This window comes from Odocoileus virginianus, chromosome 22 (genome assembly GCF_023699985.2).
Source record: "Odocoileus virginianus isolate 20LAN1187 ecotype Illinois chromosome 22, Ovbor_1.2, whole genome shotgun sequence".
NCBI classification, from domain to species: Eukaryota; Metazoa; Chordata; class Mammalia; order Artiodactyla; family Cervidae; genus Odocoileus; species Odocoileus virginianus.
In genome coordinates, this window is record NC_069695.1 from 16,656,058 (window position 1) to 16,672,691 (window position 16,634).

The 16,634-nt window shown below is 42.0% G+C and overlaps 1 protein-coding gene across 12 annotated transcripts in view; it reads left to right on the forward strand.

Moving 5' to 3' along the window:
- The window catches only part of PPP4R1 (protein phosphatase 4 regulatory subunit 1), a 55,384-nt gene that overhangs the window by 22,558 nt on the left and 16,192 nt on the right, over positions 1–16,634 (forward strand). For 7 of the 12 annotated variants that reach the window (XM_070452651.1, XM_070452652.1, XM_070452647.1 and 4 more), the window contains 8 exons: positions 1,492–1,627; positions 2,444–2,550; positions 5,828–5,970; positions 6,419–6,565; positions 9,702–9,809; positions 9,939–10,004; positions 10,933–11,091; positions 11,441–11,568. In XM_070452651.1, coding sequence (XP_070308752.1) covers positions 1,569–1,627; positions 2,444–2,550; positions 5,828–5,970; positions 6,419–6,565; positions 9,702–9,809; positions 9,939–10,004; positions 10,933–11,091; positions 11,441–11,568 — 917 coding nt within the window. In that variant the 5' untranslated portion in view covers positions 1,492–1,568. Of the gene's footprint in view, positions 1–5; positions 635–1,491; positions 1,628–2,443; positions 2,551–5,827; positions 5,971–6,418; positions 6,566–9,701; positions 9,810–9,938; positions 10,005–10,932; positions 11,092–11,440; positions 11,569–16,634 lie in introns of those variants that run through there. The other 5 variants (XM_070452653.1, XM_070452648.1, XM_070452650.1 and 2 more) reach the window with 2 other exon arrangements.

Genomic DNA, 16,634 nt, shown 5'->3' on the forward strand with positions numbered 1-16,634 from the left:
AGATCAGGATAACCTGGTAAAATCTTTCTGTATGTAAGAAATTATTTTCATGTTTGGTATTATTTTTAGTCCAGCTTGACAGTCTCTGCCCTATAATTGGGGGTGTTTAGAGTGTGTGCACTCACTGTGATTACTGATATGGTTTGATTTTCCTCTCATATTGCTATTTCCTGTTTGTCCCATGTATTTTTTTCTTCCTTTCATCCTTTTTTTCTGCCTTCTTTTGGTCTGAGTATTTTCTATGATTCCATTTAATGGCCTTTATTGGCTTGCTTACTGTATGTTTCAGGTGGGTATTTTTGGTGTTAATAGCTGCCGAAAAGTTTATAATTAGTGTGATCCTGTGACTCATTACCGTCAGTCTTCATGTATATGTATACAATATATCTCACTCCTTTTCTGCCTGTGAGCTGTTGTAATCTTACGTTTTGGACTTCCCAGGTGGCTCAGTGGTAAAGAATCTGCCTGCCAGTGCTGCAGATGCAGGAGACATGGATTCAGCCCCTGGGTCAGGATGGAGGAGGAAATGGCAACCCACTCCAGTATTCTTGCCTGGAAAATTCTGTGGACAGAGGAACCTGGTGGGCTACAGTCCATGGGGTCACAAAAGAGTTGGACACAACCTAGCAACTGAGTACGCACAGTCATATTTTACTTCTACACGTATTATAAACTTCACAGTGTATTTTTTCTCTATTTTATAGTGCATAGTTTTGCCTTAAACAATTATCTTTAAAGAGTGTTTTTTTTTTCCAATAAGAAGAGGCATTTGTGTTTGCCCACATATTCACTGTTTCTGATCGTCTTCATTCCTTTGTGTAGGTTCAGATTTCCATCTGGTGTAATTTTCTTTTTGCTTGAAGGGCTTCCAGTATTTCTTGAAAGTTTGCTGCTAGTGATGTCTGTCAGCTTTTGTATGTCAGAAAAAGTTTATTTCACCTTTATGTTCAAGAGACATGAATTTCAAAGATATCTGAGCGATTTCTGTTTACTCAGTCTAGAGGTGTAGGTTGGCTTCTTCTCTTTCAATCCCTTGAAGACGCTGCTCTCCTGTCTCTGGCTTGTGTTCTTCCTGATGAGAAGGCTGCTGTAATTCTCGTCTTTCTTCTCTCTATGCAGTGTGAGTTCCCTGACTGCCTGGCAGGATTAACTCTGTCGGGGTCTGACACTTCACTTACTTACACGTCGTCAGTGTCCTGGTTGAACGTGTGGGTTCTCAGGTCTGTGGGATCACTCTTTTCTGGTCACTGTGTTCGTCGGTCACACGCCTGAGCATCTGTGGCCTCTGACCCCCGTGCGTCTCGGGGTAGGCAGCACGCACCCATCAAAGGAGGAGAGGAAGCCCCTTGTCATCCGTGGCCTCCGACCCGGCTTCTCCTGTGACTCTCTGTCCTCTAGACGCAGCGAAGGGCGGGTTGACCTGTGCTGCCTGGGAGGCCCGGGCACCTCTCCATGCGCAGTGTATGAGGAGTGTTCTCATGTCTCTGATAGTTGGTGTGGATGACTGCAGCTCAGAGTCTGATGTGATTGTTGTACCTTCAGCCCTGGACTTTGTCTCACAAGATGACATGCTGACGCCGCTGGGGAGACTGGACAAGTATGCTGCGAGTGAGAACGTATTTAACAGGTATGTGCCTGTGCTGTCCACTGGGGGAGGCGGGAGGGTGTCTTTTATTGCGCGAATTTCAGTTAACAGAAGTACCCAGTTTAAAGCAGGTGCCCGCGGCAGTGAGAGTCACCCAGCTTCACTGCTGGTCACAGCTGTGGCTGCCTTTACACTCGTCACTCCTCCATCCTGTAAGAGAATGCACTCTTTCTTGGCTTTTTGGCAAAAAGCAACCAAAAAACCCCACTACTTTCTTGCTATTGAGCATCGTTTTGACAGTCATGTGAAGTGGCTACTGAGGAATCTGCTATTGCTCCAGCAGGGGGCGGTGTGTCCAGGACCAGGTGACTGGCCGTCAGGGGCGCGGGACACGGACACGGCAGTGACCAGTGCTCACTCTCCCCAGTTGCACTGTTTCTCCACCTGCAGCCCCCAGATCACCTGGATCAGACTTCGCTGGGAAATCGAAGTCTTTCTAGCATCTTCTGAGTATAGATGTATGAAACTCGTTTAATCAAATATGTAAAGATAACATTTTATATAATGAAAAGTAATTATATTTTCCCCCTGTTTATGATAATTGAAGGTATTAATAGCTACTTAAGACAAATTTTCAGTGACCTTAGAAATTTGTCAGATAATAGTGAAACATTCTGGTAAATGGTCACTCTCATCTTAACTAAAATAAAATTCATACCAGCATTTGTCACTTAGAAAATTGTCACTTATAAAATGTGTTGAGAAAAACTTTTTAAATCCATATGGATTCTGACTTTTAAAGTCCTGAATACTAACTGTTGGGTGCCACTGACCATGGTATAATCTTCTTCTGTGCAGACAGATGGTGGCCCGGAGTCTGCTGGACACGCTGAGGGAAGTGTGCGATGATGAGAGAGAGTGCATTGCTGTTCTGGAAAGAATCAGCAGATTAGCTGATGATTCAGGTGTGTGTTTATGCAGAGGAAGGTTTCTTTTATCAAATTTAAGTTTCTAAAAACTAATGAAAAACTTAAGTGTAACATGAGGTTTCTTGGAAGTATTTCCTAAGTAATTTGTCTAACCCATGAGTAAAAAAATAAAAAACCTGTTACAAAGATCCAGACATTTTATATACCAGGCCCATTTAGTTTGACTGGAAATTTTTCAGAAGAAGAATCTAAGAACATTGTTTTGCATCATGTACATTCGTAATAACTATTACTGTAATAAAAACTTTATACTTTCTTGAATAAGTAAAAAGGGATGGAGTGAGCTGTAAAACTTTTTTGACAAAAAATGCATTCTTACTTAAAAAATGTTGATCACTCGTAAAACTAAAGCTGTCTGTCTCTAAAGTGCAGATAGGAGGAGAGTCTGCTTAAGAAAGAGATAAACTTGTTTTGAGACTTAGAACACAATTTATTACGTTTTGAAAAAATACTTTTCACTGAGGCAAAACATACATAAAATTTACCATTTTAACCTAATATTGCTCTGAGCATATTTCTATATTTGATTTTTGAAACAATTCAGAAATAAAATTTTTTCTTAAATCCATGATCTCTTTATTGAAATGTGTTATTTTTCCATTTCTGTCGAACTTTCTGGCATGTCAGCATTCTCATCCTTTAATTTTAAATGAGATCATTTTTTGGTGAGCGTCTCTTTTTTTTGGAAATATGTTTACTATTCACATCAGCCTTAGATAGTATTATTTTCCTATAGAAAAAAAAAAGTAAGCTCACTAATATTCTATTACTATCTCATATGATGTTCTGTGTAATTGCTTATGTATATGCTTGTTCCAAAGTGGTTTTAGGAGAGTGTCATCAACTATTATTTTTACTTAAGTTTATTTTTGATTTGGCAAAGATAACTTAACTTAAAATTTTGGCGCTGTTGCATTCCATTGTATTTATTCCTTTCTTAGTAGAGACCTGGATATTTTTTAAGGCAGAATTTGTTTTTCTTCTGCCTGTTTACCAACTGCACTGCTATTTTTTAACACGTGAAAGTGAAAATGTTAGTTGCTCAGTCGTATCCGACCGTTTGCAACCCCAAGGGCTGGAGCCCAGCAGGCTCCTCTGTTCATGGGATTTCACAAGCAAGAATACTGGAGTGGACAGCCATTCCCTTCTCTTGTATGTATTCTAAAATGTATCTCAAATTGTTGAGTTCCTGATAAACACCTCTGTTGACATTTATACTTTGGATACGTGTAAACAGTACATACTCTATGCCAGGTTCTAGATTGAACGTTAGAGCCATTACCAAGATGAATAACAATTCCTGTCATCAAATTAACAATTGAGTGAATGCAGCCGACATAGTAACAATAAGCCATAACAGGGAGGACTGGGGCTGGCTTCAGACAGCTGGTGGCATCTGAGCTGGGTTTGACGACACAGAGTGAGAGGAAAGGAGAGGTGCAGGGGTCTGGGGAGCTTAGGACACTGGCCCGTCTCATCAACAGTGGGTTTACTAGTCCTGCAGTTTAGAAAAACTAGGCTTAAGCGAGGGGCCTGAGGGGGCTAGATTGTAAAGATTTATACTGTGCTGGGCCTGAGAGTTCACATGCTTGTAATTTGAAACAGCAATGCAAAGAGCGTTGACTTGAGAAGCCGGGTTGGCAGGAAGGCCTGCTGGGCAGCTCCTCTGACTATTAGGAGTCGTCTGGGAGCAGGGTCAGGGCCGGAGGGCTGTTAGAGCCATGCGATCGCAGCCTCCTTGAGTTTGAGGGTTCTAGTCTCTGTCAGATGTCAGGAAGCTTTGGTCTTAATATTTGTAATGTTAGGTTTCCTCCACCTCAGACTCCTGTTTTTTTTTTAAGTTTTCTTTTGTCTAATTAGATGTTTTGTTGTTGTTGTTGTTCAGTTGCTCGGTTGTGTCTGGCTCTTTGTGACCCCGTGGACTGCAGCAGGCCAGGCCTCCCTGCCCATCACCATCTCCCAGAGTTTGCTCAAACTCATGTCCATTGAGTCGGTGACGCCATCCAGCCATCTCATCCTCTGTCGTCCCCTTCTCCTGCCCTCAATCTTTCCCAGCATCAGGGTCTTTTCTAATGACTCAGTTCTTTGCATCAGGTGGCCAAAGTATTGAAGCTTCAGCATCAGTCCTTCCAATGAATATTCAGGACTGATTTCCTTCAGGATGGACTGGTTGGATCTCCTTGCAGTCCAAGGGACTCTCAAGAGTCTTCTCCAGCACCACAGTTCAGAAGCATCAATTCTTGGGCACACAGCTTTCCTTATAGTCTAGCTCTCACATCCATACATGACCACTGGAAAAACCATAGCCTTGACTATATGAACCTTTGTCATTAAAATGTTTTATACATTTTATACATGGTTCAAAATACAGAACTCCAGTTAGATACATCTGTTGTCTATAGTGAAGTCTCTGTAAAGTGAATTTAGCTGGTCTACTTCGGGGGGTTTATTTGCCTTGAAGGGCTTCCCACCTCAAGGTTCAACTTTTTTTTTTTTACCTTGCCCAACAGCTTACAGGATCTTAGTTCCCCAATCAGGGATTGAACCCGTGCCCTCCTGCAGTGGAAGTGTGTAGCCCTAACCACTGGACAACCAGGAAAATCCCTTAAAATGTTGTCCTTTAGTGCTTTTGATCTTTTAAAAAACAATTGGATCTCTGATTCACCTAGAATTTATGTATAGAGAGCAGTGTAGGAATCTCACCTTTTTGCCTCATATAACCAGCTTGCTTTCTTACCATTACTCAGGGGACAGTTGGTCTTTTTGAAATGCTGTCACATTTAGATTTGCCATATGAACTTGGGTCTTTTCAGATTTTTTGTTGTTGTTGTTATTTTCAATCTGTCAGTCTCCTTTAGCATTTGTTGACCCTCTATCATCATAGTTAAGTCTGACTGTAAACCCTGCACTCACTAGCTGCATTCAGATTAGGAGCCAGGCCTTATAGCCTGTCCTGGAGGTTCTGAGAGAGCAGTTTGTGGGTGATGCCATCTACAGTTGACCTGAATTCAGGTGGACAGGTCCAGTCCTCACAGGAGTGACCACAGGCTCCAGGCAGGCTCTGAAGACAGAAGCCGGGAGGGGGTGACCTTGTGTGACTGTGACGAGCATCGTGGAGCAGAGTGCGTTCCCTGAGCACTCACGATGCCGTGAGGAGAGTCGGGGGCTCTCCTTGGGGCTCTCCTGACTGCCCACCTGGCAAGAACCCTACGCGGGGAAGACGCATCCACTCACCTTCCTGTTGTTTTCACAGAACCGACCGTGAGGGCAGAGCTGATGGAGCAGGTGCCTCACATTGCCTTGTTCTGCCAAGAAAACCGGCCAGCAATCCCATACGCCTTTTCAAAGTATTTGCTGCCCATTGTGGTTCGATATCTCGCAGATCAGAATAACCAGGTAGGAAGAGCCTGTCCACATTCCTGCAGAAATGTGGGCCGTCTGGTGGTCTCCTTAGGATGTTCCTTCCACTTAGACCTGGTTATTCAGTTTCTCAGAATGACAAAATGACATCTCAGAGAAGATGGGGCGGAGTCTAGGAGATCGCCTTAGTGCTGCAACAGACAGCGCCAACGGCTACTGCTCCCCTGCCAGCCTTCCAGGCGGCCCCCAGAAGTTTGTCACTGGGAGACCTCTTTTCCAGGAATGGCTTTTCTGTTCCCCTTGACCTGTTATGACACAGTCTGCCGAGTTCTGTCTTTGCAGAGCAGCCAGCAGTTTTTATCTGCAAGGTTGTGCCGGTTGGGAACCTTTGGTTGGATGAGGAGTCTGCAGATTTGTGAACTTCATGCCCTAGGGTTTTGTCGTACTGTGCACATGCCTTGTTTATGTGTTTGTTTTTTCCCAGGTAAGAAAAACGAGCCAGGCAGCTTTGCTGGCCCTGCTGGAGCAGGAGCTGATCGAGCGCTTCGATGTGGAGACCAAGGTGTGCCCCGTCCTCGTGGAGCTAACAGCCCCCGACAGCAACGACGACGTGAAGACGGAGGCCGTGGCCGTAAGCGGAGCTCACTTTTTCAGTTCAGGGGGATGAGCTAGTGTGTGACCGTAGGAGGTGACTTAGACACGACGCCATGTTACATGGGGTAGGGTGGGTACGTGCTGGGTATCAGAGTAGCCACGGGTCATGGAATGTGAAACATAATGCTGGGCTTGGAGCAGACACAGGCTTCCAAGGGCACAGGTGTCTTTCCGGGGGTGGGGGGAAGGTGGGGGGGGCTTGTGCCATGTGGAGCTCCTGGGATGACGGTCCTTGCTGGGCTCGGAGAGGCTAGGATGCATGGCAAGAAAATATCGAATCAGCTGTGAATTCATCTCATCAAGAGGAAAAAGTAAGATGGCAAAGATAGCTAGGATCCTTTTAAGAAACCTGTATTGAATGAAGATGCATTTGAGCTCCTTGAGTTGTTGTTGCGCGCTTTTCTAGGCACTGTGAGAGCGCAGTAAGAAAAAAGAGGGATGCTGCCTGTTGCTCCCGTCCTTGATGGCATGGTCTTTGCAGGGAGGAATATATGATATGTTACGATTACTAGAAAAACACACAGATTAAGTCGTCTTGCACATAATAAAGTGAAATATGGTGAGTTTTCTGGTTTTTGGACATGGTTAGCAAATAGTTTGATTACTTGAGAGCCATTGCAGGTTGGGTATGCTGTCATTCACATCTGTGGTTCCTCAGTTCAGAAAGTAAGAATTCTTATAATAGAAAAGTAATCAATCCATCTGGAAATTAAATTATTTAGGTAGTGAGGATTTGCTATTTAAACCTAATACAATGGCATTTGTGTTGATAGGAAAAAAATTACACTATAAATAATTTAATAGTGCTTCTGGATCTTTTGTAGGATGAATTATATTTTCTCTCTAGTGCCTTTCATTGGAAGTTCCATTATTTTATTTTTAGATACTTCAGTCAGTTCACTCACTCAGTTGTGTCCGACTCTTTGCGACCCCATGAATTGCAACACGCCAGGCCTCCCTGTCCATCACCAACTCTTGGAGTTTACTCAAACTCATGTCCATCAAGTCGGTGATGCCATCCAGCCATCTCATTCTCTGTCGTCCCCTTCTCCTCCTGCCCCCAATCCCTCCCAGCATCAGGGTCTTTTCCAATGAGTCAGCTCTTCGTATGAGGTGGCCAAAGTATTGGAGTTTCAGCCTCAGCATCAGTCCTTCCAATGAACACCCAGGACTGATCTCCTTTAGGATGGACTGGTTGGATCTCCTTGCAGTCCAAGGGACTCTCAAGAGTCTTCTTCAACACCACAATTCAAAAGCATCTATTTTACGGTGCTCAGCTTTCTTCACAATCCAACTCTCATATCCTTGAAGTGAAGTGAAGTGAAATTGCTCAGTCGTGTCCGACTCTTTGCGACCCCTTGGATTGTAGCCTACCAGGCTCCTCCATCCATGGGATTCTCCAGGCAAGAATACTGGAGTGGGTTGCCATTTCCTTCGGTACCAGTTAATAATGAATTTAGATAGTTTTCAGTAATTACATTTTTATTGAAGTGAAGTTCACATAATATAAAATCAATCATGTTAAAGTTCACAATTGAGAAGCATTTAGTACATTCATAGTGTTGTATCACCTCTGTCAAGTTCTAAATCATAAATTTTTTTTTTTAATTTCACAAACTTCTCAGGAAAAAGGAAATCAATTTTGGCGTAATTATTCGTTTATATTGAGCAGAGTTTTAACTTGGCTGTGTTACAATTTTTTATGTGATTTAGGAATAGTAAAACATTGTAATTATAACAAAAGGCTAGTGCTAGTGAGAAACGTGTGATTCTATTACAAATGGTTTGTGTTTATTCTGCTATGTTTTGCATTCCCTGTCTTCCCAGTAGTTTTGTTTTGGGAATAATTCATCCTAAGAATTTAATTATGCCAGATCGGTGATGCTATGTATCTTTGGATCATTAGCTTGGGCTTAGAGGTGCCTGGAAACAGTCTGGAGTCAAGAAACCTCACTGCTTTAGGGGATAGGGAGTGTCAGTGTCCTCCCCCCGCCACCTGCCACTCTGAGGGTCGTGGGTCTGATAGGGATGGGCCGACCTCACAGTCTGTGGGCACAGAGATCTCGCCGTTTGTTTAAGCCTTTCCCTCATCTCCTCAGTGTTTGGTAGTTTTCAACAGATCATGTTGTATTGTGTTAAATTTCATGTTTGTTTGTTTTTCATTATTGTGAATATTTGTATACATTTTCAGTTGTTCATTGCTAATTTATAGAAATACATTTTTTTCCCTTCATTCTGTGCTATGTCCTGCAAACGTCCTAAGCTCACTTGTTTGTTGCAGTGGCTTCTTGGTGGCTTCCTTGTGATGTGGTCTGTACACAGTCATGCACATATGGTAGAGTCCCCTTTCTTCCCAGTCAGTTGCCTATCCTCCTAGTATTTGGGCTGGGGGTGGACGTAATATATAATGATGACAGACCATCAGATTTCCTTATATTCTAACTCTGGGGGGAAGGTATTGAAATGCGTTGAGCTGGTTTTCAAACAGTCTGTCCTCACTTTGCCTGGAATGGTGTTATCCAAATCCTGTGCACCTCAGACCTCTGTCCATGCCTTCCTGGAGCCCTGGCTTTGCAGAGTAAGCACGTGATCTTCCTGTTTGCGAGTTTCTGAGACAGTGGTACTTTGCACAGTGAGGACTGGCTTGTACAGTCTTTTCTTAGCAGTGCAGCTGCACCGCATCCAGGCCCTTCTTGTGGATAGTCTTTCCTTTGAGCAGTCACCATTTATTCTCTTATCAGGGAAATGTAGGAGTTTTTTTCTTTGTTTATTTTTATTAGGCAAAATGATTAATAAGGTTGAAACTGTACGTAAAAATGCTATTTTTAGGATTTTCTCTGGGTTTATTGTACCTTTAATAATCATCGGGTTGATTCTGTTGGTAGTAGTTAATATGGACTGTTGGTACTACTGCATGGTAACTACTACTGTTGGTAGTAGTTAATATGTTTTTCTGTCTTCAACTTGGACAAATAAGATGAATTTTTTGTGATGTATAAGGACATCATGTTATATTTTATACTTCCTTAAATTAAGTTACATACTTTTAATAAATTGGCAGAAGTCTTAGTTTGAAGGTGCATTCAGTATGTCTGTGTTCTCATTTATTTTAGATAATGTGCAAAATGGCCCCCATGGTTGGCAAGGACATCACAGAACGTTTGATCCTCCCTCGGTTTTGTGAGATGTGCTGTGACTGCAGAATGTTTCATGTTCGAAAGGTATTGTAGTGGTGGTGTTTAAGATACATGGTTCTTCTCGTGGTTACTGTATTGATCTGTGGAATTTAAAAGATTTTTTTTAAAGAACACTATAATATTTTGAAATGTCAATGATGCTTTCATTGTCAGGTCTGTGCCGCCAATTTTGGAGATATTTGCAGCGTCGTCGGCCAGCAAGCTACTGAGGAGATGTTGGTAAGGCCTGCAGACAGGAACCGAGGAGAAGACAGTGCGTCTCAGAGCAGCACCTGAAGTTTGAAATACATACAGTGGCCCCCAGATTGTATTAATATAGTTCCAGAAAGATAGTATGACTTAGTTTAAGTTTCTATAATCTGGGTGTTTGTATTGTGTTGTGTTTAAGGACACTTTGTTTAAAATGCAGATGTGTTAAGAACCATCAATCCCTTTTTAACTCCCATTTCTATAAAATCAGTTCTTATTTATTCATATGAATCTTTCACTTTAGCAACCCTAGAGTATTTTAGTGACCAGTTAGATTTATAGCAGGTGATTTTTAAATGGTTAGTTCATGGAATATAAGGGCTGAATGTACAAGTTAATGTGCTCAAAGAGTTTTGGAAACCACCTGTTATGCAGAGTCATTAAAATTAAGTACAAACTCTTGAGCTGTACTTGTCAGGAGTGTCTTTGCTTTTCCGCAGTCAGTAGTGGAAAGAATTGGGTGTGATTTATTTAAGCTGTTGCTCCTGCTACTGCTAAGTCGCTTCAGTCGTGTCTGACTCTGTGCGACCCCATAGATGGCAGCCCACCAGGCTCTGCCGTCCCTGGGATCCTCCAGGCAAGAACACTGGAGTGGGTTGCCATTTCCTTCTCTGATGCATGAAAGTGAAAGTGAAGTCGCTCAGTCGTGTTTGACTCTTAGCGACCCCATGGACTGCAGCCCACCAGGCTCCTCTGCCCATGGGATTTTCCAGGCAAGAGTACTGGAGTGGGGTGCCATTGCCTTCTCCATTATTTAAAGATACTAATTGCTAATATTAAATGGGTCTTCTAAATTTTGTTAAGCTAATGTTTTAAATGCCAGGAAAGAGAAATGAAGTAAAAGTAACAACTGAAAGCCGCGTGTGTCTGTCTAACGATCGGGGCCCCTCTCGCCCAGCTGCCCAGGTTTTTCCAGCTCTGCTCGGACAATGTGTGGGGCGTCCGCAAGGCCTGCGCGGAGTGCTTCATGGCTGTTTCATGTGCCACGTGTCAAGAGATTCGACGGACTAAACTGTCAGCACTCTTTATTAATTTGATCAGTGATCCTTCACGTTGGGTAGGGCTTTGTTTAATTATCATTTTTGTAAAACAGTGCATTTTACAGAAAATATGACTTTAATCCCATAATTTAAGAAATAATTTATCATTTAAGGTATGTTACTGCTGATACTTCTGGGAGTAGACATTGGGCTACTATATTAACTTTTTTTTTTTTTTTAACAGGACAAAATTTCTATTCCATGCAAATATTTTGTAAGGTCTTATATTCATATCCTCACAGTTTGGATATTCAAGCCAAGATTAAAAAACTTAAAAGTGAAAAGGAGAAAATGATTGAGGGAGAGTTGTATCTCCTAGCTGAGGACAGACTCAGGGTCTACTCCTGTCCTTTCTTCCCTCCGTAGGTTCGACAAGCAGCTTTCCAATCTCTGGGACCTTTCATATCTACGTTTGCTAATCCATCTAGCTCGGGCCAGTATTTTAAAGAAGAAAACAAAAGCTCAGAAGATACATCAGTAGAAGACAAAAATAGGTAAGATCTTGAAAAACTTTTCTTTCAAGTTTCACTGCTTGTGAGCAATTTTTTCATTTTCACTACTTCTATTATGTTCTTTTTGGAGAGTTTATTATTTCTCTTGATTATAAAAATTGGTAAATATTTTTTATAGAATCTTATTTAAACACATTTGTTAAACATCTCTTTGGTTAATTGTGTATTGAAGTGAGAAGATGAAGATGCATGTAACACAACTAGCTTGGTGCTAGGCACATAGAAAGCTGTTGTGATAGATTTGATAGTTTTTGAGTAAGTTTATCTAATAATTAATTTACCTAGTAAACCATCTGTTAACACAAAGAATATACAAAGTAATGGTTATACAAATTTAAAGGGCTTGGTTTTTCAAGGAGTAAAACCTAATTTAGGAGTATGTATTACTCTAAAGTCAGTTTCTTACCATTATTTTCCTCTTTAGTCAACTAATTTTCTTTTGGATCTTTGATTCTCTGTCTGCAGAATAATGATTATGTCAGTAATCATAATAATAATTATTTGTCAATTGAGGGGGAAATATTTTAATGATAAGCCCCAAGTTGGTGTACTTATTGGGGCTTCCCTTATAGCTCAGTCGGTAAAGAATCTGCCTGCAATGCAGGAGACCTGGGTTCGATTCCTCAGTCGGGAAGATTCTCTGGAAAAGGAAATGGCAACCCACTCCAGTATTCTCGCCTGGAGAATCCCATAGACAAGGAGTCTGGTAGGCTACAGTCCATGGGATCACAAGAGTCGGACATGACTTAGCAACTAAACCACCTACCACCAGTGTACTTATTAACTGAAATATCAACTTTTAAGAGCATTTAATAAGACAAAAAACTAAGATCATGGCATCTGGTCTCATCACTTCATGGCAAATAAAAGGGAAAAAAGTGGAAACAGTGGCAGATTTTATTTTATTGGGCTCCAAAATCACTGCAAACGGTGACTGCAGCCATGAAATTTAAAGACGCTTGCTCCTTGGAGCAAGTTATGATAAACCTAGACAGCATATTAAAAAGCAGAGACCACCATTTTGCTGAAAGGTCCATATAGTCAGAGCTATGGTTTTTCCAGTAGTCATGTATGGATGTGAGAGTTGAACCCTAAAGAAGGCTGAGCATCAAAGAACTGATGCTTTCAAGTTGTGGTGCTGAAGAAGACTCTTGAGAGTCCCTTGGACAGCAAGATCAAACCAGTCAATATTAAAGGAAATCAACCCTGACTATTCATTGAAACAACTGATGCTGAAGCTGAAACTCCAGTACTTAGGCCACCTGATGCAAACAGCTGACTTGTTAGAAAAGACCCTGATGCTGGGCAAGACTGAAGGCCGGAGGAAAAGGGGACAACACAGGGTGAGATGGTTGAATGGCATCACCAACTCAATGAACATGAGTTTGAACAAACTCTGGGAGTTGGTGAAGGACAGGGAAGAGCCTGGCGTGCTGCAGTCCATGGGGTTGAAAAGAGTCAGACATGACTTAGAGATTGAATGACAACAGTAAGGCAACCAAATTTTAAAGCTTAAAGAGGACACTGCTCATTTTTACTTTAAATTTTTTTTTTTGCATTTAATTTTAAATTGAGTTTTAGTTTTTATTATTTACTTTAGTATCCTTGGGGGAAAATAGCCCAGACCTAACTTAGTGCACAGGAAACACACACAGACTCTGACAGGTGTGCCCTTGGGCCGAGTTCCCTGGGCACCCATCCCCCTTGTCACGATGCTAATGGACATTTTCTTCTGTAGGTCTTGGTTCTGTGCTATTTCCTCTCTTGATGTTGTGACTTGGCACTCCTTCCTTTCTTCTCTGCTGCCTTGTTTTACCTTTTTGCCCGTTCTCCTCCTGTCCTGCTGAATAGTCAAACAAACCCAAGGTACTGTTCTCTGTGAAGGATGAAAAATCACCCTAAAGCTGTCTTTCTAGCGAGGAAAGTTGGTCACTTCCTTTGAAAACCATTGCTGCAGGACGTTTTTCAGTGATGATGGGCGGTGGGGGTTCTCTACTCTTCGCTGTTAACATCAGCGACCTTTTGGCTAGTGGCACTAATTGTATAAAGACTGTTGCATAGCTTTTATTTATTTATGAATCTGGAAAGAGTCTAGGAAGTGATAATGTAAAGTTACAGAGAATCGTACAGGACAGGGGTGAGTAGACTTCCCGTAAAAGACCTGCAGTGAATACTTTAAGTCTCAGTCAGAACTACTCACTCTGCCTTTGCAGACAGTCTGTGCTGTGTGGGCTCAACTGTGTTCCAATAAAACTTTATTGACAAAAACATTGGTGTGGCCAAACATGGCTGGTGATGTTGCTGGACTGCCTCTATAAGGTCTTGTTGGAAGAGCTGTTTAAAGACTGTTAGTTCTCTTTTGGCTACAAACCTTAACTCCTCTTCCATTGTAATGAGGTCTTCCATTGTAATGTAGTGTCAGGTCAGTGCTTTTGTAGCACTGGACTTTAACTGTATTTTTACACTTTGTTGACTCGTATTAATGACGTTGGTGGGGGGAGGAGGCAGTTCCTGGCTGCAGAAAGAGTTCTGTTAGATATTGTAGAAGCCATCACGTAGTTCCACGTATTATTCATCTCAGAGCCATTACCTGGGTGGCCCACTCTTAAATACCTGTTGAGCTGCCTTAAATCTAGTTTTGCTTTTTAAGGTTGGTTGATTGGTTGATTTTGCAAAACTTAATTGAGCACCTACTGTGAACCAGTGACTATGGCCAGATACACAGGACTTGGTTCTTGTTCTGAGGGTCCTCTCAGTTTCCTAGAATTCAGATTTCTCAAGCAGATGTATTACAAAGCAAGTTTTTGGCAATATATTTCCACTGCTGTTTATTTCGTTTGTATTGTTTTATCTGATCCTGGAGATGCTTAATATCACTTAGTACTCTTTGGTTTCCCTGGTAGCTCAGACAGTAAAGTGTCTGCCTACATTGTGGGAGACCCAGGTTCTATCCCTGGGTCCGGAAGATCCCCTGGAGAAGGAAATGGCAACTCACTCCAGTGTTCTTGCCTGGAAAATCCCATGGACTGAGGAGCCTGGTAGGCTGCAGTCCATAGAGTCGCAAAGAGTCGGACACGACTGAGCGACTTGACTTTCACTTTCACTGTTTGAAGCATGTATTGATTATAAACCTCTGACTTTATAAAATGCTAGGTTTCTCTCTCACTCACCCTGGATCAGGCTTCTTTGAAGGTGTTGAGAAAGGTGCTTCCAGAGTAGTTAAGTGTTGAGATTTGCACTGTTATCTGAAATGAGCACCCTGTCTTCCATTTAGCTAAATCAGCTATTAATATCACATTGCTGTCTGCACATGCTGCCTTCTTTTGGGTCTCCCTCTTTCTGTCTGGAACACCATCCTGTTCTGCCCACACCTCATTTAACAGAGAGCTGTCTGGACAGGACGACCTCAGTGTCTTGGAGGAAACCCAGAGCGTTTGCATCCTATGTGTCTTGAGCACTGGAGAACAAGCGCCAATGTGGGCCTGTCTCCTCATCCTGCACTTGCACATGACATCCACAGACTACAGGTCCCCCACGCGGTAGCCTGGGTTTGTCTTGTGTTATCACACCATCACCGGGCCTGGCATGTGCTCGGCATGTGATAAATCTCAAATGAGTTAATGTAAGAAAGTAATGGATTTTATCCCAAAAGCCTTAAGTAACTGAATCATTTTTGCTAGTCTTTGTCAATTTAGCATAAAGCTAACTTTTTGTAAGTAAAATTGATTGTTATTGGTTTAAATTTGGAAGTATTTCACTGATGTTGAGTCTCCGTTAAGTGAGCACATAGAGTCCGTGTCTGCTGTTGCCCAGCACGCCCATGCACTTCGGGGACCAGCAGTTCCCCAGTCACTTTCCTAGGCCAGGGCCTTAGCTCACCTGGACCCTAAGGATGTTAACTGTCAGCCAGTGTAGATGCCGAGGGGACGTGGGTGCTGGTGAAGACGCGTTCCTGGCTGAACCTCAGGTACCTCCATGGAGCTGGGTGCTCTGCTTGCTGTGCCGACCCCTCTCCTCCCTTCTCCAAGCAACGTTTGCACGTATGGCGGTGTTTGCAAGACTGACTGTTAGGAAGGTCAGAATCCTGACCATCTTCAGCAGCTTGATGGTGCACTGGTCATTACTCAGCTTCAGGAAAAAGCGTATTTAGAGAATTTATATTTTTGACAGTTTGAAGCAACTGGTATTCATACAGAATTTAATACTTTGCAGAATTTCATGTGAGGGAAGGTGTTTTTTCTCTTTTGAAAACCGTAGTAGGAGCTTGAAGTCAGGACAGATTAGTAATTTTTCATAGCAGATAGAGTGACTTGGCCAGTGACTCCTTGCTTTTCCTGCTGAGAATGTTAAAATTTAATGCTGAGATGAGGTAGTGATAAAGGAGCTTCAGGCCCTTGGAATAGTTTTCCAAACGAATTGGCTTTGAATTGGGTTCTATTTGTGAGTTTTAAATGGAAATTTATTAAGTTCTTCAGATAACAGATAACTTCAGATAACTGAAACCTCTTAAGTTTCAGTCATTTGCTCCCCACCCCCACCAAGCAACGTCCTGTTGCTTTGATTTTTAAAATTTAGTTTGCATAATATCAAAAAAGCTGTAAAAATAGCACAGAGAATCCCATAAACCCTTCTTCTGGATTTCTTCAAATGTTAAGATTTTACCATAGTTATTATTATTTTCTGAGTTCTTTGAGATAAGTTTTAGACATGATTTTTTGATGACATGATATCTTTCTTAAATATTTCACTATTTCCTCAAAACACACAGACATGAACACATAACCACAGTCTCATTACCAAAATTGAAAACTTAAAATAGATACAATACTGTCCTCTAGAGATTTCATTCAGATATTACCAATTATCCCAATCATTTCTTAAAACAAAAGAAAAAATATCTTTAATAAAGAAGATGGTTGGAAAAACGTCATGTAATTCATACACACATGGAGGATGTTTATTGCACATGGGAGCAGTGGTTTGGAGGACTGATGGGGACCTCCAGGGTGCTTCGGGTACTGCAGCCAGCCCCTCGCTTGATGAGCAGG